This window comes from Amphiura filiformis, chromosome 15 (assembly GCF_039555335.1).
Source record: "Amphiura filiformis chromosome 15, Afil_fr2py, whole genome shotgun sequence".
Lineage (NCBI taxonomy): Eukaryota > Metazoa > Echinodermata > Ophiuroidea > Amphilepidida > Amphiuridae > Amphiura > Amphiura filiformis.
Genome location: NC_092642.1, coordinates 44066634 through 44089390, shown reverse-complemented (window position 1 = coordinate 44089390; position 22757 = coordinate 44066634). Strand labels below are relative to the sequence as shown.

The 22757-nt window shown below is 36.1% G+C and overlaps 1 protein-coding gene across 1 annotated transcript; it reads left to right on the top strand.

Annotated features, from left to right (window-relative positions):
* The first annotated feature begins 1717 nt into the window (after positions 1-1717).
* Positions 1718-18383, top strand: LOC140172226 (cation channel sperm-associated protein 3-like). Its single transcript, XM_072195536.1, has 7 exons — positions 1718-1980; positions 3928-4150; positions 5931-6116; positions 9796-9984; positions 16894-16965; positions 17767-17924; positions 18302-18383. The coding sequence occupies exons 1-7, from the start codon at positions 1718-1720 to the stop codon at positions 18381-18383; spliced, it is 1173 nt and encodes a 390-aa protein (XP_072051637.1).
* The last annotated feature ends 4374 nt before the right edge of the window (positions 18384-22757 follow it).

The window sequence follows — 22757 nt, the reverse complement described above, 5'->3', positions numbered from 1 at the left end:
CCATTCTGCAATCTGCAAAGATATTGGACCAAAGAGTTATCAAGTTACACCACAGAATTAAAACTAATTCTGTGAGTTACACACTCGATCGACCAAAAAGAGGATTTATAAGCGTTTGACACCATGGCCGGAAGTGTTTGACTATAATAGGCCTACAATTATTATAGGCATAGGCCTACTTAGCATGCTTAGTGCCGTTTACCGAGAGGAAAATTTTTTGGTCACAAAAACTATATAATACGGAATTACCTCGAGGTGGATTCATATCACATAGCAGTTCAATTAAAGCAAAGTTAAACACTGGGTTGCCTATACCTGTAGAAAAACGTTTGGCCTATTAGGCTAAGATATTATTTTTGTAAATGTATGACACATTGTTTTTTTAATTAAATTTTGATGGTGTTGTCCATGTCGCATGCAATATGAATTCAGTCCACGTAGTAGGCCTAGGTCATTACCCAATAACACAAAATGCTTTAAACATTTAAATGTTGGATCATAAACTTTTAAAAGTTGCCGTGTGGTGCGTTTCATTATGAAACGTTCTACAAACGTATAACCTTTAATAGGCCTATAATATACTGGTATTGGTTACCCAACAGTTAGGCCAATATATCATTAAAACGAATTAACCAATTTAACTAACACTCGTTTAGGCCTAATGTTTAAAAAAACCTTGATTATGTGTTTCTTGGTTTGGCCTAGGCCTATACTTCATATCATATATTGGACCCTACTGCCGTAAGCCTACTTTGGGGGGGTCCAGGTCCGTTACCAGTGGAAGCACGCTGGCAAAATTTGGTTTGTAGGCCTACATGTTGTATTTAAGCGGCCACCTTTCTTGCTAACATTTATGTTGTGGCCCTGGTTATCGCCGGTGCGCAAAAATAGCATTGACACGCACAACACGCATCGTTTTTTGTTTAAAATACGCTCCAACAAATACAATTTCAACATGCATTAAGTATTTTGTTTTGTTTTTGTTTTCTTTTTTATCAGTTCAACCTGCTATGTATCCGAGTAAAAAAATCTAGTTATAAATGTTCCATGTAAACCTTTCTCTCTCGCATGCATTACGATACAATGCTGTAGTAGGCCTACCGCTCAAATGTCAACTCCAATGTTGATAATGTTGATTTATATCCATCTGTTAAGGGACCGATCGTTATTTACGGCAGGGGGGGAATGGGTGTTTTCGCAAAATATCGACAAAAATTTCGCGTTCCCCCTCGCGTCCGCTCAAAATTTTCGCGTTCCCCTTGTTTTCCCAATTTTCTCCATTTAAAATTTAACAATCCCCCTCCTGGTTCAACTAAAATTTCAGGTTCCCCCCTCAAGACCACAAAAAATTTTGTGTTCCCCTAAATTTACCCATTCCCCCCCCTGCCATAAATAACGATCGCTCCCTAAGTCTCAAAGATAATAATAATAGGCCTAATAATAATATGAAATAATCGCAGCATGCAGCTGTCTGGTACGGTAGGCCTACTTTTTTTTCAGTTGCTTACATTACGCGCGTGATTGTTAGCGCGTAAATGCGTCCGACGCTTATGGTGCGTTGTTTTAAATTTCGCGCGCTATATGCCATGGAATAACAAAAATCAATTTCAATGAAAAAACCTGGCGACTTACCGCGATTTTTATTAGAATTCCTTCGTATAGGTACTAAGTGAGCTCTCCATCCTGCATCCTGGGTGATTAAACTGTTTCAGTCACCATGTCGGAGGAATCACTTCAAAGTTGTACTGACAGTGACAGTGATGACCTTATAATCGACGACGAAGGACCAGTGAGGAAGTGCATCCGACCCGATTTACATTTTCATAGGTTTGTGGTGCGAATCACGGAATCGGCAATTTTTAATGCTGTGATTATGGTCACAATTTTATTGAATGCTTTGTCGATGGCGGTAGAGACGGATTCCTATCTCAAGTCTCAATACAGGACTACGTTTGTGGTATTAGATGAACTTTTTCTCGGGTAAGTCTCCAAAACTTTTGGCAAAAGCAATAATTTTTCACTTCAACTTGCAATGCTAGTTTCACAAAATCAAAATGTCGATTTATTTTTTTCTTTTAGACCACCTGAGCTATATAAGGTTAAAAGGTTCAACAAATTATTCCCCTTTCCCCATAATAGCCCTCATTTATCGAATCCGGGCCCCTCAAAAATTCCCTCATTTCCCAAATTCCTGCCATTTTCCACTCATCTGATCATCTTTTTATGTGACGGAAGTGAAACTGATTCATGGATTTTATGAAGGTACGTTTCTTGCTTTTCCGATAATTTTTTTATTGTTTTTTGAGACAAAAACTTCCTAGCAAAATAGCCGTTTTTACTTGTTTTCAAAAAGTAGTTTTAACCTTGTTTTTTACCCCATAAGTTCCCTCATTTATGAAAGCCCTGCCCTCCTCCCGGGCCCTCCTTCCAATACAAATAAACCTTGACTTCAAAGTGTTTGGCAACTGTTTAACCTTGATGCAAAAGTAAACCTTGATGCAAAAGTAATAATTTAGACTTTAGTCCATATATATAGCGAAGGTGGTCTAAAGGAAAAGATCGCCTTTATATGGGAGATGTTGACGCAACACTTTCGCTTGATACAAAAATTATAATTCATCCCTTTATTTAGTGCCATGCCAGCAATCGCCAAACGTTTCATGGTTTAAATGTCGGGTAAGCCTATTAGATCTTTTGCTCCATATATCACTAGGCCTACATCTAAATAGGCGATTTCGCCAAACGTTTGACAAACATTTAACTAAAACGTTTGTTTGACTAAGGCCTAAAAAATAGGGTAGGTCGGTCGGCAATTTTTATTATTATTATTATTATTATTATTATTACACACATAGCTGTAAATTGCGTATGATAAAGGCTTTGGAACTTTTTTTTCCTTTTTTTTAAATTTCAATTTGTTTAATTTTTTTAATATATTTTTTGCAAAAAAAAGATAAGAAAAAATGTGTAGGGTCGGGCCTATTATTAGGGTTAGGCCTACTTTTAAAGGAATACTTTCAAATTTGGTTCAATTTCCCATTCCCCACAACAATCTTTCACTCCAGAGAGGTTGAGGTATAAGCACAGAATTCTGTGGGTATAAGCCAAGTCATAACAAAACTCCGATCGACAGAATGACTTGAAATGCTTAAAATAGGCCTAGGCCTACTAGCACAGTGTAGTACATGTCACAAAAATAGTTCAGAGGTTTGTTGCACTTGTCATACTGTTTGTGGTGACAAGTGTCATGAGCGTTGTCCATCCTCCGCAGCGTCCCCCTCCCATGATTGTCGATAAGCCTGCAATTCTCCCGTCAAAACTGTCTTTGGTCGGGGCCATTGTTCTTCTTCTCCACATTTTATTAACAAGAAAAAAAAAGTGAAGAACTGTGTGACGATGTCTGAGCGTGCGCAGTTGCAATTTTCCGAAACTGCGAAAGGGCTTATTGTTAGGTTTTTATCATTACGCCGAAAGGTAGGCCCACTTTAAGCGTGATATATAGTTGACCAGTATGTTCTATCACGTGCGTGTTAAAGAAAGTAGACAAAGTAGGCCCCTATTCGCTGCCGTAATGCACGTTAGTAACCCTTGGTTACTGGTTCAAGCCTGGGCTCATACACATGTTCCGAATTTTGATATGCCATAGGCTTTGTGTTGTGATCATTTCGATCAGTGGTTCGTAACAAAGAAAGCGTGAGCCAGTTGACCTAGCAACGGTCATATTCTAACGTGCACTACGCAAGCGAATAGGATTTGAACTAATTATTCGTGATGTTTCTGGTGAGATGTCACAAGACAATTCTAGAAATAAAATATATTGATATTAATCCGCAATGTTTATAAGGCCCGCCGATTACGAGCTGATCAAAAAACTATGTCATACTAACCTTAATGTGTGTTGTTTAATTGATTTTTATGATATTCCAGCATTTACACCCTGGAATTCCTATTGAAAATCTACGCGGAGCCCATTCGATACTTCTATAGTAGCTACAACTTGTTTGATTTCTTCGTGCTGCTCATCTCCTACGTCCAGATATTTTTGTTGATGGTTGCCGGAGGGGGCACAAATTTGAATGCCTTGAGAACGCTAAGGGCACTGCGTACTCTTAGGACGTTGAGAACTGTGTCGTTTGTCCGAGGTTTGCAGGTAGGTCATTGTCAAACTTCAGTCTATTGAAAAAAATTAAATTTCAGACTTTTATAGCCCAAAATGAAGCCGAATTTTGCTATTTTGATTGGGCAGTGCGCAAAACGCGCAAAATGTTACAAATTTTCCCTATATTTTGGCCCTGTTTTTTGGTCAAAAATGGAAGATGCAAAGACAATTATTGCTTTATTTTTTTTGTTCTTTGAACATTTTTGGGGCTGGACGGTCTCCCCTGGGAAAAATCTAGGCGGGATTTGTCTCAAGTCCCCCCGCCTATGTAGGCCTATATTATTTCAATATTTCTGTGATATCTTCAGGCTCACTTCGCCTTTTACTTGTTTTTTTATTCTCTTTAGCCTGAAGCGGTATTGTGAGATTTCACAAAATTACACTCTCAATTTTGGTCCAGTTTAAAGGGCAGGTCTATTGCAAAAACAAGTTTATCTCTATTCGAAGAGAATAATTATTACATTACAAGTTGACACTCATTGCAATTTTTTATGCGTATTTCTCCTGAAGAAAGAGAAATTGTGTGGGTAAAGTTCGGGATCGTACGTGTTCTTTTCGCTTTGAAGTGAAATTAATTTTCAAGGCAGCGGGCTATGACGTAAGTAAATGAAGCGGACACTATATCATGCTCTCATTTACTTGTGTGACACAATCACAATCACTTTGACGAGTTTGACATTAGCAACAATGAGTTGTACTATTATTTACCAAAACAATGCTGTATAACAATATGCAGACTATTGTTCTCATTTCGGAAACAAAGCCTCACACAGTATTGTTACTATGCGTTTGCTTTGTAATATTTCATCCAACTGAATATCAATTTTAAACGTCTTATTTTCTCCTCATTTTCATTGTCCTCATAATATGTGACCGTCCACGTCGAAACGCTCGTAAAGTCGCGTCGGCCCCTGGTCAATTTTGTTTTCTTCCGAGTTTAGAAAATATATATCATATAAGCTTTACAATGATATATCATTTGACTTCAAACAATATCCAGAAGCGGAGTTATGGCTTGTTAAACTTTGCTCCTTCAGTAAAAAGGTACATTATTTTGGTGCTACATTAGTTCTCTTTTTCCACATCGCTGGTATTACATATCAAATTGTCATAATTGGTGGTCACTTCAAATCATCCCCAAGTCAACGAGGTTCAGGAATGTCCTCTCATTGTTGATTGTTAGTTAACCCACCACTTGAACAGGATTTGGCCAAAGCAAACAAAGACTAGAGCTATTTACTAACTCTATACATAGGTATAAGCTTATTATCCTCTTCAACAATAGGATTAAAGATTGGCGTTTGACTAACACTAAAATGAGAAACATGTAGGACAAACATTAGGTAAATATGCATACAACATTTTGCACTGTAACTAGAAATACAATTTGCCGACTTAACGAGCGGTTTGAGATGGATGGTCACATATTAGCTTACCAATGATATGATGTTGCCCGAGCAATATATATGACCTTAAACAATGTACACAATGTTTGAGCATGTTGAGTAGAATATTCAATCTATCAAAATAACGTTTTCTCATTTGTTTTTTTTGTTAAAATAATTGTATTAATAATAATAATACACAGTTTTGTGTTGTTTTAGTCGACATTCAATTCTTCTTTATGATTCTTAGTCTCTGCCTACTCCCTCTGCCTTAAAATCTCCCTGCCTCACACTGTGACTGCATCTCCCCGCTCCCTCTCTCCCTCTCCCTCCTCTTTCTGCTAGAAGTAGGCCTAACTGCCTTAAATCTGCTTACCATCCTAAAGGTTCTAGTGACTGCTCTTGTGGACACCATTCGTAACTCGGTTATCAACGTTGTACTTCTGTTATTACTTCTGATGTTCCTGTTCGCCATCATGGGATACTATTTCTTCGGTTACAAAGACAACGGCGACAAAGAGCATTGGGGAGATCTCGGTGCCGCCATGTTGACCCTCTTCTCTTTCGTTACGGTAAGAACTAAGATGATGCTGAAAAAATGTAAATTTAAAATCAATTTGAGGTTGTACGTAGCTTGGGCCTACATTCATGATTTAACATGTTGACTTTATCATTACTTATTTTATATAACTTTTTGTCATTCAGCATGTTCAGTCTCGAGAAATGGACCAAAATCGTGTGACATACACCTAGTCGGGGGACAATTACAAGGTTCCCCACTTTTGGTAGTCAGTCGAGGGAGGTTTTGGAAAATAGTCTCCACTTGTTAGATTATTGAGAGTCCTGGCGAAAACAATTTTGGGTCAACAATCTTACAATTTTAGTCGGGTCTATTTACGGCGACCGAAGTGAGCGCAATTTTTGGCCGTAAATAATGTTCGTGATTCAGATTTATTTGTAGGCCTATGTATTTCCTCAAGGTAGTGACACGTGCACGTAATCATGTGCCGCCTTTCTGTGTCAGGGACCTTAAGGCTACATGCTCTTTTTGGTTGAAATTTCTGGCGGGAAATAATCCCGCCAAAACATTAAAGTAATCTTTTCCCACAACTAAATATCATAGTCAGGAAATTAATGATGCATCTGGTAGCTTAGATCATAACTTTCATTATACTTAGTTGCAATTATCCCAGAAAATTCTTGATTTGTTTTTACAGTGTCTTGAATTGTCGATGTTTTTGATCAAAAAACATCACTCGGTGTATTTTGAAACTCGAGGCATAACTCTTCTTAAATTAGCCCCAAATCATAATTTATTATATGCTCGTGTAGCAAACACCAATGGGAATAATTGGACGTTGTTTGCGGAGCCTAAATTTGGTTTGATTTTATTTCACAATAATTCTAAGGTGAAAATTTTGACCTGACATTTCCTTTTTGGATTTCCAATTTAAATTCATTGATATGTGATATTTTGAATAAATAAAGAGTAGGCCTACGCTTACCTTTCTGCAACACTTCCCGGTATCATCAAGCATCTGCTGATAACCAACATTTTAGCTGAAAACAGTCCCTTCCTATCATTTTTGAACAAAATATGGTTCAAAGTGCGTACGCTGCGCGTATATACTGGGACAGCGAGGTAATGAAGAGAGCTATTTACGGTGGGGTATCTATTGTAAGCTATTAGGGTAGGCCTATAGTATATCTTCCCCCAAGTGACATAAAGGCGGTATATTCAAACGCTATTGTCTGGATCATTGCGCACGTACACATGCAACACGGATGTGTGTGGTCCTCCCCAGGTTTTGACATGAATTACAAATGACGTCGTGAATGACCCAGCGTTTTCATTTTATTATTACTAAATTAATCGTCGTTTATCACGAGTCCTAAGAATCGTACCAGTTCAATTCATCAAAATTAATTTGTATTAAGGCCAGAGTAATGGAAGACACATTCGTCCACGACCGAATTTGAGATTTTTTGATATTTATCAACACTAAGATGTATTCTTTCACTCGAAACTGATAAAATACAACTTACCAATATTTATTCGTATTTTTGCTTGATTTATTTCACTCTTTTCAACTCTAAAAAGTCACATGGCTCAAGACAGCTTAGTAAATTGGCGGGAAATAATGAGTCAGAAATGCGGGAATGCGAAATATTGTGATTACGCGCGCGATTCGCGTCGCGTGACGCGGCGCAACTCTGCGAGTATGTCCAACGCAGTCAAGGCGCATTCGGTATGTTGTTAACGCCAGCAAATGTGGTGTAAACAAAACAAAAATTTGCAGTCAAAATGCCACTTAGATTTTTTAATTATTTTGAACTTTTGGCGCACTGAGAGCAGAGATTATAGATTCACTAGCGGTCACCCGTCTTTAATTCGCGGTTCGTAAATAAATGCAATTTTAAAATGCATTACCACCCTCCGAGTTGTTATTGCGAACAATTTTACCAACTCCCAAATTTATTACCGATTGATCAGTGGTTTCATTTAATTCATTTTAATAAACTTCTTCTTTGTCCCCCCCGTGTTGTCCCATATCCTCCCGTTCTTTCCACTGTTCCATCCTCCCTCTTATCTCCTCTGCCTCTTATCTGTCCCTAGTATCATGGTTTTAGTACTTCTTCCTAGTCAACTGCTAAAAAAATTGTGAATGTGAAACATTTTTTATGTCAATATAAGTAGGCCTATTTTTGCCATTTTAGAAAAGTTTGATGGTCACCCATGCATCGCGGATTGTTAACTAATATCGCCAACCCATGGCACCCATGCACTCTCCTCATTTTGATTTTCCCGTGTTTATTATTCCCACTTGCTTTAGAGGCAGTGTGTTGATGTCGCGAGATGACGCGAACTAAATGACGCAAGATTTTTTGTTTGTTTGACGCGATGTAGTTGTTAGACGCGCATAGTAACTGATGCTCAATATTTTGAGGTCCCTGGATATTTTTTAGGGTATTTTTGCTCATTTTTAGACTTTAATCACTAAGATTGAAAAAAAATGAGGTGAATATGCAGCGTAACTCGGTGAATGATTAGGTTTGCAAAAGCGAAATTTGCAGTTGCATCACCACCGTTCGAGTTTTTATCACGAAAAGTTTTGCAACTCGGTAATTTGTTATAGATTGGTGCAAAAAGATGCATATTTAGACCATGCACCAGATACAGCTTTTACAAGTGTGAAAGTCTTACCGTTTTAAAATTTAAGGGCGTTTTGTGCATAATTTTGACATTTTTTTACTAAAACGTCGATTTCTCAGAGTTCACTTTTGACAATATTGCGCGATTTTTGTGACAAGATAACTCGAAAAATATGCAAGCAAAGGGTAAACTTTTTGCACTATCCTTTAGAGTACATCAAAGTCTAGGGAAGGTTTTTTCATTTTTTATATATATTTTTTTTAAACAAAAATATACACCATTATCTGCAATTTTTAGCTTAATAGAGTGACAAAATGGCTTTTTTCACATGTTTTTTTCAATATTTCGAAAAAAGAGACGAATTTCAAAAAAATAAAAAAATCTTCCCTAAGTTCATGTCTCTTCTTCATGAAAAGCTAACTGAATTTTTTTTACTCCGAACGGATTTTTTTCTAAGTTGTCACAAAAAATTGGGGTAAAAAGTGAATTTTTGTGATTTTTTCAAAAACTTGAGATTTTTGAACAAATCTGACGTCACCATGGGATTCCTTGACTCATTTCCTTTCCAAAAATGTATAGTTTTATATACTTAGAACATACAATTCAGAAATAATGAAGCTCGAAAAGGTCCATGTTCTCTCCCATTACTCTGCCCTTAAATGAAAAACAAACCGACAAGTAGAGTCATAATTATGTCTTTCTATGACCGTATTCCTACCAAAATCTGATTTTCAATACACTAGAAACGTGTTGATATGTATATCTTTTAAAATCGCCGAATGTTAAACACAGTCACCGTGGCACAGTAGGCATCTTTAGCATTCATAGTGCAATTGGCAGTGGTTCGAACCCCGGTGAAACTTTTAGTATTTTTTATTCTTTTTGCTAATGCGCTGTGCCGTTTTTCAAACACGCCCATGAATGAAATTGATGGGCAAGTACCCTTAAACGAATTGAACATCAACACTCATGTGTATGCTCGGGTACACGTAATTCGTAGACCTAAATCGTCCGGACACATCTGTCGGAAACGTGTTGAACATTTTCATTTACGTTATCATCTTCTTAATCTTGACATGCGTAATATTTCATCGCAGGTGGACGGTTGGACGGATCTTCAGAAGCCATTGGATGAATTGGGCATGACGGGAAGTCGGATGTACACCATCTTATTCATATTCATGGGCCACTTTATATTCACAAATGTATTTATCGGTATGATCATCATGAATATTCATGACGCAACAGAAGCCTACAGAGTTGAGCAAGTCATGGAAAGAGAGCAGGTCAGATATTTGTGTGTGTGTTTGTTTGTTTTGTTTGTTTGTTTGTCTGTTTGTTTGTTTGTTTGTTTGTTTGTATATTCCTCACTTTCTTTCATGAGGAAATTCGTGCGTGGTACTAAACTAATTCAAAGAAAGACTCGTTTTAATGGATACCATTCTTTTTTTAAGGAGGCACACAGGATCACTAATTATCCATTATTATTCACCTCATAACTCGAAAACTATTTATGTAAAGTATATAAAAGTATACATTTTTTGAACGGAAATGAGCTCATAAATCCATTTAAAATGTCAGTTTTGGGTCAAAAAGTACAATTTTCGAGAAAATCCCAAAAAACGGCTTTTTTGACCAAAAATTTTTGGTCCGCCATAAAAAATTATTTGAAAATCAAAAACTGTAAAACATGAATTTTATTAATTTAGACAAATAAATCTAGAAAGTGTTTTTTTATTTTTTCGAAATTTTGCTTAGTTTTTAAAATATAGGCAAAAAATCAGTAAAAACGTGTGACCCGTGTTCACATTTTTGAATCATGGGTAATAAAAAAAGTTCTAGGCCCTAATAAAAAAAAATGAAAAAACACTATCTAGATTTTGGCCATATCTAAACGTTTGACTTAAAAACTTACCTCAGTGATGCTTCATTTAGACGCTATGGCGGACCAAAAATGGTTAAAAGTGGTCAAAAGTGAACTTGCCGAAAATCGCGATTTAGAAAAAAACAGCGAATTTTAGGTCCATTTTTGAAGATTATTCCATAAATATATAATCCGGTGACTTGTGACGTTTGGTCAAGTTAGAAAATGAGTAGGGGCGTCCCACTGCAGCAAATTGGCATTTTTTTCGTGATTTAGAAGGTAAAATATACAATATGACAAAATTATCCGTGCACATTCGGCAGATGTTTATCCACATGGAGTAGCCATTTTATTTACTTCAGTCTTGTTTCCATGGTGCAGCAGAGGTGGTATGTCTATGGTCCCGTCGGCGTTTGAGGAGCGACTGGGCGCGCGGACAGACAGACAGGTTACGCGAATAAGTTGCACAGTGCATGGTCGTGTTGCCGCGAACGAAACTATGATTATTTAAGGATGCACACAGGATCACTGAAGTGTTACATGACCAAAATTGAGTTTTCATCACTAATGTCATCTTCAAACCGTATTTTATCTTGTCATTAATAGATTTTAAAGAAATCTTAAAATTTGAACCATAAGAAAAGCTATTTTAAAGACCCTTTTTCATTAAAAATTCGTCAAAATGCAAAAGCAAATAAATCATTGTTTTCCCGCAATAGATCGCGTTCTCGTAACGCGTACTGCGGCGTACAGCTAGCAAAGACACGCACACATGGTAAACTGGATGGGCGAGGTGATTACTGATTGAGGCGCTGGAGTCGCCAATCGCGATCACTACCGTATTTTATCGTATTGATCTCTTCCAAGGTAGGTAAAGCTTGCACCATTGCATTGCGAAACTGCGGGCCGACAGACCACCACCGTCCCCGTCCCAGACTCAGTAGGCCTACTCGATAAATTTCGCCAAAAAAGTGCTGATATAGTGGTATAAATTTTAGTTTTTTTTAATATGAACATAATAGTGAATTTTTTGTTTGTTTTTGTTTTGAAAAGTGAAAAGATGAAATTTATCTGTAAGAAGTAGTTACCCGTAAGAAGCCTTGTAATGATGACGCAATCTGGTAGATACGATAGAAAACGTAGGCCCTAGGCCTAAATATTTTGCTAGTAGGCTAGACTTAGCCCGTATAGTACATCATTAGGCTTATTATTTTATGTTTAAAATTTGTTTTGTTATTTCATTCATTCATTCATTCATTCATTCATTCATTCATTCATTCATTCATTCATTCATTTCATTGTTATTATTTGATTTACCAATTAGTTGGTGTAGTTGGACAAGAATATAGGCCTATTATATTAGCTTATATTTAATGCAGTCCCAGCCTTGGTTCGGGAGCCTCTGCGGTCGTTCAGTCTCGTCTTCATTTTGAAGTCCATAAAAAATAGGCAAGCAGATACTATACCGGTAGGCCTATAATTAAAAAATAATAATATTAGATACCTAAGGCCCTGAATAATGTTTCAAAGTGTTATTAAAACACGGATTTAAGATTCGTTTTCAAACGTTCTCTACTCCTGATTGACCGTTGACAATTCAATACATCATATCGACCATCTAGGCATAGGCCTACAACTCTAAGTCAAAAATGTCGATATTTGAAATCGGCATAGCGAGCACGCGTTTATGAAAGCATTTTCATGAATGTTTTATTGCTAAATAATAATTTCAAACGAGAAATATAATCGAAAACGCAAATTCGTGCTTTTTTCATAACCCATTTTAACTACATTTCCATTAGTAGGCCTATTAGGTCTACCATATACCATGATTGCGATAAAAGCCTTTGGTTTTACAACACTTTTTGCGAATGTTTTGGCCGAATGCCTTTTTATTTGCAATGTTTGTCTGGCTTTCAACTTTCACGTTTATATTGTTTTCTGCATACTTTAAAAGGTAAACTGCTTTAAAGCATTTTTCGTGAATGTTTTCATGCAGTGTTTTAAAACGCTCTTTATAGCATGATGCCTATACGGTATATAGGCCTACTGCATAAACCACAATCTATAATTTAAAGCCATAAGTGTTCCGTTTTCTACTTTTGAAATTCGGTTTTGTTAGGCTATGTTAGTAAATGTCCGTGTTTTTTTTTCAGTTTTCTTGTGACCTCTCCGTGTTTTGCCCGTTTAACATTATATAAAGGCCTACTTTTTGTCCGTTTTACAAGAAGTTTATTCAAGACATATTACAACTTTTACCCCACTTTTTACACGTTTATTTGATTGAAACCAACAACAGTTTTTTTAATTTTTGTTGTTGTAGTTTTATTCACTTTTTATGCGGTACAAAATATTTTACAACCTATAATAGGCCTATGACTTTTGTACGTGTTTGATATTCCGTAAAAAGTTAAAAATAAAATATGATAACAACAAACAATTACAATAACAAAAACCGAATATTGAGTATAAATGCGACACATCAGAATCCTTTAAAATTTTACTTGGGATTCCTGTGGTGTAGGCCTAGCTATATTCAAACAGGTGTTAAAATGCCTATCTTTGGCGCGGACGGGCCGCTGTGGTGCCTCTCAAGCACCAACTAAAAAGAAAAAGCAACGAGTAGTAACAACATCATGTTTGCGGTTCAGAAAAGGACAATGAACATAAAAATGCAATATTTGTCAACACCAAAAAAAGAAAAAAAGAAAGAAAGTCACCAAAAACGAAAAATTAAAAACATTGCATTTTTAAAGCAATATTATGAAAATTAGTACAAAACAGAAATCGCAATTATCATGATTATGTCTCAATTTATTCATAAAACTTCCTGATTATCTGCTAAAATAATTGCTTGTCAGTTATTCTATGCTAATTTTAATGTTCTGGTGTCCGCAAATTTTGATACAGAGCATGATCTTTTTTTTTTTATACGGAACAGGACAAAATTTTGCTTAAATAATCATGGTTTCGTTCGCGGCAACACGACCATGCACTGTGCAACTTATTCGCGTATTCCTGTCTGTCTGTCCGCGCGCCCTGTCGCTCCTCAAACGCCGACGCGACGCCGCGACCTTGCCGGAAGCTCTGCTGCACCATGGAAACAAGACTGCAGTAAATAAAATGGCTGCACCATGTGGATAAACATCTGCCGAATGTGCACGGATAATTTTGTCATATTGTATTTTTTACCTTCTAAATCACCAAAAAAATGCCAATCTGCTACAGTTGGACGCCCCTTCTCATTTTCTAACTTGACCAAACGTCACAAGTCACCGGATTATATCTTTATGGAATAATCTTCAAAAATGGACCTAAAATCCGCTGTATTTTTCTAAATCGCGATTTTCGGCAAGTTCACTTTTGACCACTTTTAACCATTTTTGGTCCGCCATAGCGTCTAAATGAAGCATCACTGAGGTAAGTTTTTAAGTCAAACGTTTAGATATGGCCAAAATCTAGATAGTGTTTTTAATTTTTTAAATTAGGGCCTAGAACTTTTTTTATCACCCATGATTCAAAAATTTGAACACGGGTCACACGTTTTTACTGATTTTTTTTTTGCCTATATTTTTAAATTTTAGCAAATTTCGAAAAAATAAAAAAACACTTTCTAGATTTATTTGTCTAAATTAATAAAATTCATGTTTTACAGTTTTTGATTTTCAAATAATTTTTTTATGGCGGACCAAAAATTTTTGGTCAAAAAATCCGTTTTTTGGGATTTTTTCGAAAATTGTAGTTTTTGACCCAAAACTGACATTTTAAATGGATTTATGAGCTCATTTCCATTCAAAAAATGTATACTTTTATATACTTTACATAAATAGTTTTCGAGTTATGAGGTGAATAATAATGGATAATTAGTGACCCTGTGTGCCTCCTTAAGCACAATTTTGTCCTGTTCCGTATAAAAAAAAAGATCATGCTCTGTATTAAAATTTGCGGACATCAGAACATTAAAAGTAGCATAGAATAACTGACAAGCAATTATTTTAGCAGATAATCAGGAAGTTTTATGAAATGAAGAATAAATTGAGACATAATCATGAAAATTGCGATTTCTGTTTTGTCCTAATTTTCATAATTTTGCTTTAAAAATGCAATGTTTTTAATTTATCGTTTTTGGTGATTTTCTTTTCTTTTTTTCGGTGTTGACAAATATTGCATTTTTATGTTCATTGTCCTTTTCTGAACCATAAACATGATGTTGTTACTACTCGTTGCTTTTTCTTGAGAGGCACCACCGCAGCCCGTCCGCGCCAAAGATAGGGGCCTAGGCATTTTAACGCCCGTTATAGCTAGGCCTACTTACATCACAGGAATCCCAAGTAAAATTTTAAAAGATTCTGATGTGTCGCATTACTCAATATTCCGTTTTTGTTATTGTAATTATTTGTTGTTATCATATTTTATTTTTAACTTTTTACGGAATATCAAACACGTACAAAAGTCATAGGCCTATTATAGGCCTAAAGCCACAATAAAGTTGTAAAATATTTTGTACCGCATAAAAAGTGAATAAAATACAACAACAAAAATTTTTAAAAAGTGTGTCTGTTGTTGTTTTCAATCAAATACACGTGTAAAAAGTGGGGTAAAAGTTGTAATATGTCTTGAATAAACTTCTTGTAAAACGGACAAAAAGTAGGTCTATATATATGTTAAACGGGCAAAACACGGAGAGGTCACAAGAAAACTGAAAAACACGGAAATTGACATAGCCTAACAAAACCGAATTTCAAAAGTAGAAAACGGAACAATTATGGCTTTAAATTAGATTGTGGTTTATGCAGTAGGCCTACCGTATATAGTCATCATGCTATAAAGAGCGTTTTAAAACACTGCATGAAAACATTCACGAAAAATGCTTTAAAGCAGTTTACCTTTTAAAGTATACAGAAAACATTATAAACGTGAAAGTTGAAAGCCAGACAAACATTGCAAATAAAAAGGCATTCGGCCAAAACATTCGCAAAAAGTGTTGTAAAACCAAAAGCTTTGATCGCAATCATGGTATATGGTAGACCTAATAGGCCTACTAATGGAAATGTAGTTAAAATGGGTTATGAAAAAAGCACGAATTTGCGTTTTCGATTATATATCTCGTTTGAAATTATTATTTAGCATTAAAACATTCATGAAAATGCTTTCATAAACGCGTGCTCGCTATAATGCCGATTTCAAATATCGACATTTTTGACATAGAGTTGTAGGCCTATATGCCTAGATGGTCGATATGATGTATTGAAATGTCAACGTTTTTGACATTGCGTTAATGGTCAATCAGGAGTAGAGAACGTTTGAAAACGAATCTTAAATCCGTGTTTTAATAACACTTTGAAATATTATTCAGGGCCTTAGGTATCTAATATAGGCCTACCGGTGGTAACTATATTTTTTATGGTCTTCAAAATTAAGACGAGACTGAACGACCGCAGAGGCTCCCGAACCAAGGCTGGGACTGCATAAAATATAAGCTAATATCATATTCTTGTCCAACTACACCAACTTGGTAAATCAAATAATAACAATGAAATGAATGAATTAATGAATGAATGAATGAAATAAAACAAATTTTTAAACATAACATAATAAGCCTAATGATGTACTATACGGGCTAAGTCTAGCATACTAGCAAAATATTTAGGGCCTACGTTTTCTATCGTATCTACCAGATTGCGTCATCATTACAGGGCTTCTTACGGGTATTACTTCTTACAGATAAATTTCATCTTTTCAAGTTCAGAATGAAACTTGAAAAACAAAACAAAAACAAACAAAAAATTCACTATTATGTTCAAATACAAAAAACCCTATAATTTATACCACTATATCAGCACTTATTGGCGAAATTTATCGAGTAGGCCTACTGATTCTGGGACGGTGGTGTTCGCAATGCAATGGTGCAAGCTTTACCTACCTTGGAAGAGATCAATACGATAAAATACGGTAGTGATCGCGATTGGCGACTCCAGCGCCTCAATCAGTAATCACCTCGTCCATCCAGTTTACCATGTGTGCGTGTCTTTGCTAGCTGTACGCCGCAGTACGCGTTACGAGAACGCGATCTATTGCGGGAAAACAATGATTTATTTGCTTTTGCATTTTGACGAATTTTTAATGAAAAAGGGTCTTTAAAATAGCTTTTCTTATGGTTCAAATTTTAAGATTTCTTTAAAATCTATTAATGACAAGATAAAATACGGTTTGAAGATGACATTAGTGATGAAAACTCAATTTTGGCCATGTAACACTTCAGTGATCCTGTGTGCATCCTTAAGTGATTTGTTATACAACATTGTTTTTTTTCAATAAATTCCTGTTACAGATCGTTCAAAAGAAGAAGGAATACATGATACAACGTCAACACAACGAAGTTCGACAAATGCTCGAAAAACAGGTTTGTTTTGATTTACTTACCAAAAAGTGACCTAAAAGGTTCTAAAGCTGCATAACCTGTATGTAGAACCTTTAATAGTTTACTAAGAACTAAAAAAGGGCAGCAAATGCCAGAAAGAACCATTTTAGACACAATAAAGGTTCTGCAAAGGCCAGAAAGAACCATTTTAGACACAATAAAGGTTCTGCAAAGGCCAGAAAGAACCATTTTAGACACAATAAAGGTTCTGTAGAGGCCAGTTTTCTCAGGGGAATCATTTTCTCAGGGGAGACACTCTCGTCCAAACTTCAGAATTAATGAAGTCGGAAAAGGTCCTTGTTCTCTTCCAAGCTGTCCTGTATGTGAGCTTCTTTATGGGCAACTCCCGCCTCAGTCGATTGTTCAATTTGTTGTACGTGCGTATCATGACCCAAGCCCTTCTGAACTTATTGTGATTTGATAAAGCATTAAGCCGGTTAATGCAAGATCCTAGTGGCATACATGTCCACCAGTGATACTAAACTGACAACTACAAACTTGTACAAATCTTTTGAAAGTTAATGTAGAATTATATATTGTCTGAATAGTGGAGTTTATTAATTAATTAATTAATGAGCGTATCTCGCTTCTTCCAATTCTGTCCACTTTGTACACGGGTGAGCGTAACCTTAGCACTCACTTTTGACGTGTTTTTAAATAACTTTGGGATGAAATCAAAACTTCACCCCTTGTTTAGTATCCAATTATTAAGATGAAAAAAAGATTGTCATGCGTTCAATTGATTAATGCTAGATAAACATTATTCTCCTATACATAATATAGAACCGAGGACATTACCACAATTTTTACGACATGGTGAAAGAATTTCAGAGCACTCTCCGTCATGATGACTGTCTGGTATCCGTAGATTTAGCTACCAATCTGGTATGGATTGAAACTTACTTTGCACTCTTAGATCATCAAGACGACACTATGTACAGGTAGGCTGATTTTATACCAACCTGTGGCAGAGCGAACTGTTCATTTCATTCAAATGTAGGTGGAAATACATATGGGGTTGTATGAGCGGGAGAGTAATGCCCCCTCTTTGCCAAGTCGATGGCAACCCAGCAGGATATTTTACATATGGTGCAATGTGTAGCTATGCGTTGTCCCGATTAGAGAAGAACCGCTTGTCTTGGGTCACTGAAATTCCAGTGTAGTAATTGGATTCCTTGCCCATATAATATACATAACTTTTGTTACCACTGTATTATTAGTTTTTGAGAAAATGCAAAAATAGAAAAAAATTAATCGAGGGGCGTAGTACCCCCTTAACGATTGACGAAAGTTATGCTCTCTGTTTGCCTACCTGTAGATTACAACAGCTGCATTTCGAGACCTGCAACTTGCTTGCTATGGTAATGGAAAAGAAACTGAAGCAGCGATATGGGATGTAGGCTTACACGCAGAGACAGCAACAACATCGGTTGCATTTGTCTACAATATTACCACTACTTATAAAATTACTCATGTTACCATGGTTACCACTATACATAATAAAAGACTCGTAACAATAAATACAACTTGAAAAAATGAAAAATTTAGACATATTTTCGATTATAAAATATCTACCCCAACAATTTTGCCGATTTTTTAATATAATATGCGCACTGATAGGATGTTTCATTAAAGCTAATAAAAAATGGGGGTCACCGAGTTACTTTTTTCACAATTTGAGCAGAAATGGCATATTTTTGGTTCAAAATACCAGTGTGATATCATAGCGCGTCACTCGCAAAAACATGTCGCAGCTCATACGCGCTAAATTGTCCGCGTATGCAGATGATATCGCAAACACCTGCATCATGACAGTGGGGTGATTTTCTTCGATTTTATTAACCCTCTTGAATCCAAAGTATCCATTAAGTTATGTTTCACTCAATATGAAGTTCTTCAAAAATCGAAAACCAAAAGTGGTTAAGCCAACAAACAAAATGAGATATTTTAAATGAATCTGTAATTTCAAATTGAATTGAATTTGAACTTTGTCAATACTGCCGTTTTTTCTCGTTGTTTTGCATAAAAATTATAGCAAAAATACTTATAGGCCTACCTATGACAACTTTAATGACTTATCCTTCACTCCTATGCAATTTATAAACAATGTTAGTTTTTTGCAGGCTATCACTGAATAGGCCTTTAATTATTAACTTAAATATTAGCGGATCCCGTTATTTATCATGTTTAGAATGATATTTTACTCAAATATCATCTCATTTTAGGCATGTACCCAGCAAACACAAAACATTTTCGACATCATTCGCAAAGGTTAGAAAAGGTTGCAAACGTTTAAATGTCGGGTTATTTAAAGGGTTATAAAGGGTATAAAACGTTTTCAAAACACTCAAAAACGTTATACTGCAAACATTCTAACATGTTATTTCAGTGTTGACAAAATATTTGGCAAAAACTATTTGCAAAACATATTTTTACAATAACACTTTGAAAACACTTTAGAAATATTATTGTAGTGTGTTTTCATACAAAACGTATTAAAACGTTTTCATAACCTTTATATAACCCAACATTTAATTTACTTAAATCAAAACCCAAATGTTTAAAACGTTTTAACGTTTTTTTGTGTTTGCTGGGACAACTTGGTTCGATCTACTTCTCGTTTTATCATTAAGTTATAAAGTCAGTTGCACACGAAGTCAGATGTGAAGATAGACATTAAAAAAAATTTGCGTTGGCTGTGGATTCAACCTACCATGGCGATTTCTGCCATGGCGATATCGGGGCGATGACACTGTGCGCTATACCACTGCATCAAATCAGAAAATGAAGGTCCTCCTCTATTTGCGTTCTTATAACAGCGATCGAATCTATACGGCAAAGTATAGAGGTACTTCGCATTTCTTTCCGTAATTGGAATATGGCTAATTGTCTGATGCTGAAGCAGATGTTGTAATCATGGTAATTGGGGTAGATTGTGGTGCGTTCGTTTACGCAAGGCCACTGGCGCTATTGCACTGCATGGCCATAGACATGTTTGTCTGGGTGCATGGCAATAGTGTCCTGTGCACATCACATACAAAGAGGGATTTAAACATGAATTTAAGCATAACAGTATCAAAATAAAGGAACAAAAGAATGTCACTGCTGATATCCAAATGGCGGTTGCAAATTTAGCTACTCTTGGCTTTCCGCTAAATTTTTTATGTTTCAAAGCTTTCGAGCTTATTTAGCCAACATCAACATGGGGTCATACACAGAAATATTAACCTAATATATTGGACATACATTGTGCACTTCAGCTATATGATATTTCGCAATATAAAAGTAATGGAAGGATAAGACAAAGTGATGGCGTCACTATGTAAACAACATACGGGTATTAATAATAAGGTAATAACAAATATGGAGGTATCTAAACGAGCTTAAAGTATATGCTAATTAGAAGTTTCAACGAATCAGAATGCTGATCCTGGTATCCAAAATTATGTAAATGAGTTGAAGAAGGTTACGTGAACATGTACAGTAGGTCATATCGAGCTATGCTAGAAGATCTTTGAGTAGGCCTACCTTTGATTATTCCCTTGCGATATTAGAGAGATTGCGATGTTGCATACGTGGTGCGTAGCACGTACGTTGGCCCGTGCGTTTATACGACGTTGAAAACGGTGTTAAATATTGCTAGTCTCGGTTCCAAACTGGATTGTGCTCATTCATCACGAAGGAGAACAAGGTGGCAGGAACAAAGACTATGACCCCGTTTAGACTAGGGAAAAGTCGTACTTCAACAACGACTTTTTTGAAGTCGAGTTCAGTCGAATTCAGGTCTAAACAGGTACAGTCGTTGTTCAAGTACGACCGAAGTCGAGTTCAAAAGTCGTTGTTCAACAATGCTCCCGAGGTTCATTAAGTCGAATTCAATTCGACTTTGTCGTGGTTGAAGTGCGACTTTTCCTGATCTAAACAGTCAGTCGAATTTAAGTCGACTTTTTCATGCGTATCGCTGACCTGACGAGGTGAATTTCCGGTCCGTCGATTTGTCGCAAAGCAACAGCACTGTGATATCGCTAAACAACAGCTGGTCTTGTGTATTTTCGTACATGTGCAGCATACTGTAGTGAGTGTATACATCCAATTTTCACTCCGAACTCGAAGTAAATCCACAAAAATGGCCAATTTTATCGCGGTGTTAGTTCATCTTTAATTTAGGGTAAATGGGTCAAAGTATCATCTCATAACTCGGATGCAAATGGGGCAAAGGGATCAAATGGGAGTTCATAAAGCAAGGTCATAAAAGTTTTTGCGGCCTGAATTCTGTGAGCCGCCCCGCGGTCGGATGAATTTTATATGAACTATGACGTCACAAGTTGAGCAGTGACGCTTCTGCACATGCCCAGAATGAGGAAAATACGTGTTAAAAATTCAATATGGCGACGTACTCAAAACGTTTCTACCGCAAAGTTAACGCTGACTTTGATCTCAATTTTACTACTTTGCATGTAGATTTTTTGTTTAAAAAGTATTCAGGCATTTGAAATAGAATATAATGAATTATAATCTTTAATAGGTTTGATAAAAAAAACTGGATGGCAGAGGGCGTAAATAGTCGAATTTGAATTCGACTTTCTCTAGTATAAACGGGGTCTATAATATCTGGTCGATAGGGGGCATAGTAATTAAAAACTTAATGGTCACGGTGTCTCTACCTTATTCAAACAGCATGCTTTTGATTTTGATAATATACCCCGTTTACATTGGACGAAAGTCGTAATCGAATTTAATAAAGTCGTAATCGACTTAATTCGTATCATACGTGTAAACAGGTACAGTCGTAATTAATCGTAATTCAAAAGTCGTAATTCCAATGATGACTTGTATCATCATTCATTTCAAGTGAATTCGAATAAGTCGTCATTAATTACGACTTTTGCTAATGTAAACGAACACGTTGTTGAATTCGTATTTACCTGCCGTTACCATTGGTAACAAACGAATTCGATAATCGTGAATGCGAATTTGAAATCGAATTAAGCCGATGCAGTGTAAACACCCACTAAACGAATTAATTTGCGGTCGTAATTCAAAATACGGCTTAAGTCGATATATTTTGGTAGATTAAGGACCATTATATTATATCATGACTTTACTTTCAAAGTGAGACTTTTCGTGCTGAAAATTAGGCGCGTTGCATGAACTTCGACATGTCGTTGACAATCAGCATATTTCTACGTAACCTGTGCGTTTTATACGCCGTTGGTGTCCAAAATGTGAAATCGCAATGTCATTTTTATACGAAATGTATAAACACATTTCAATGGACAATCTCTACGTGTGAGCATCTCGTATAAATGAAGTCTTTTTTAACACATCGCTGTAGCTTTATTGTTACAATAACAAAGGATCAAAATAATATATGATCCTGTGTCATATACTGGGGTACCCAAAAAGGTGGCTTTGTTACATTTTGATGTGCAGCTTGGATTTCAAAACACTGTCTCTTGAGTATTCCTTCACTTAGAAGATTCAATTAGGTCTTAAACTGAGGCTAATTTATTCTAGATTACTAATGCTTTTATCCTGTTTTAAAATGTTTTTTAATTATTTTCTTATGACGTTTGCCATGAAATGTGCCAAGGGTGGCTGAGGATTAGGGGGAGGAGGATTAGGGGGAGGGATTCATATCGTAAATTTGATTTAAAACCCCCATTAAAAATTTGAATCTAGTAAAAAATGTCTAAATGGACTCCCAGACATCTAAACCAAGTAAATAAATACAGAAGTTCATTTAAAAGACCAATACTTACTCAAAATGATTG

Coding starts and splice junctions, on each gene's coding strand:
- LOC140172226 (XM_072195536.1), top strand. CDS start 1,718: ATGTCGGAGGAATCACTTCAAAGTTGTACTGACAGTGACAGTGATGAC. Junction 6,117..9,795: donor CCCTCTTCTCTTTCGTTACG/GTAAGAACTAAG, acceptor ATTTCATCGCAG/GTGGACGGTTGGACGGATCT. Junction 16,966..17,766: donor GACAAATGCTCGAAAAACAG/GTTTGTTTTGAT, acceptor TACATAATATAG/AACCGAGGACATTACCACAA.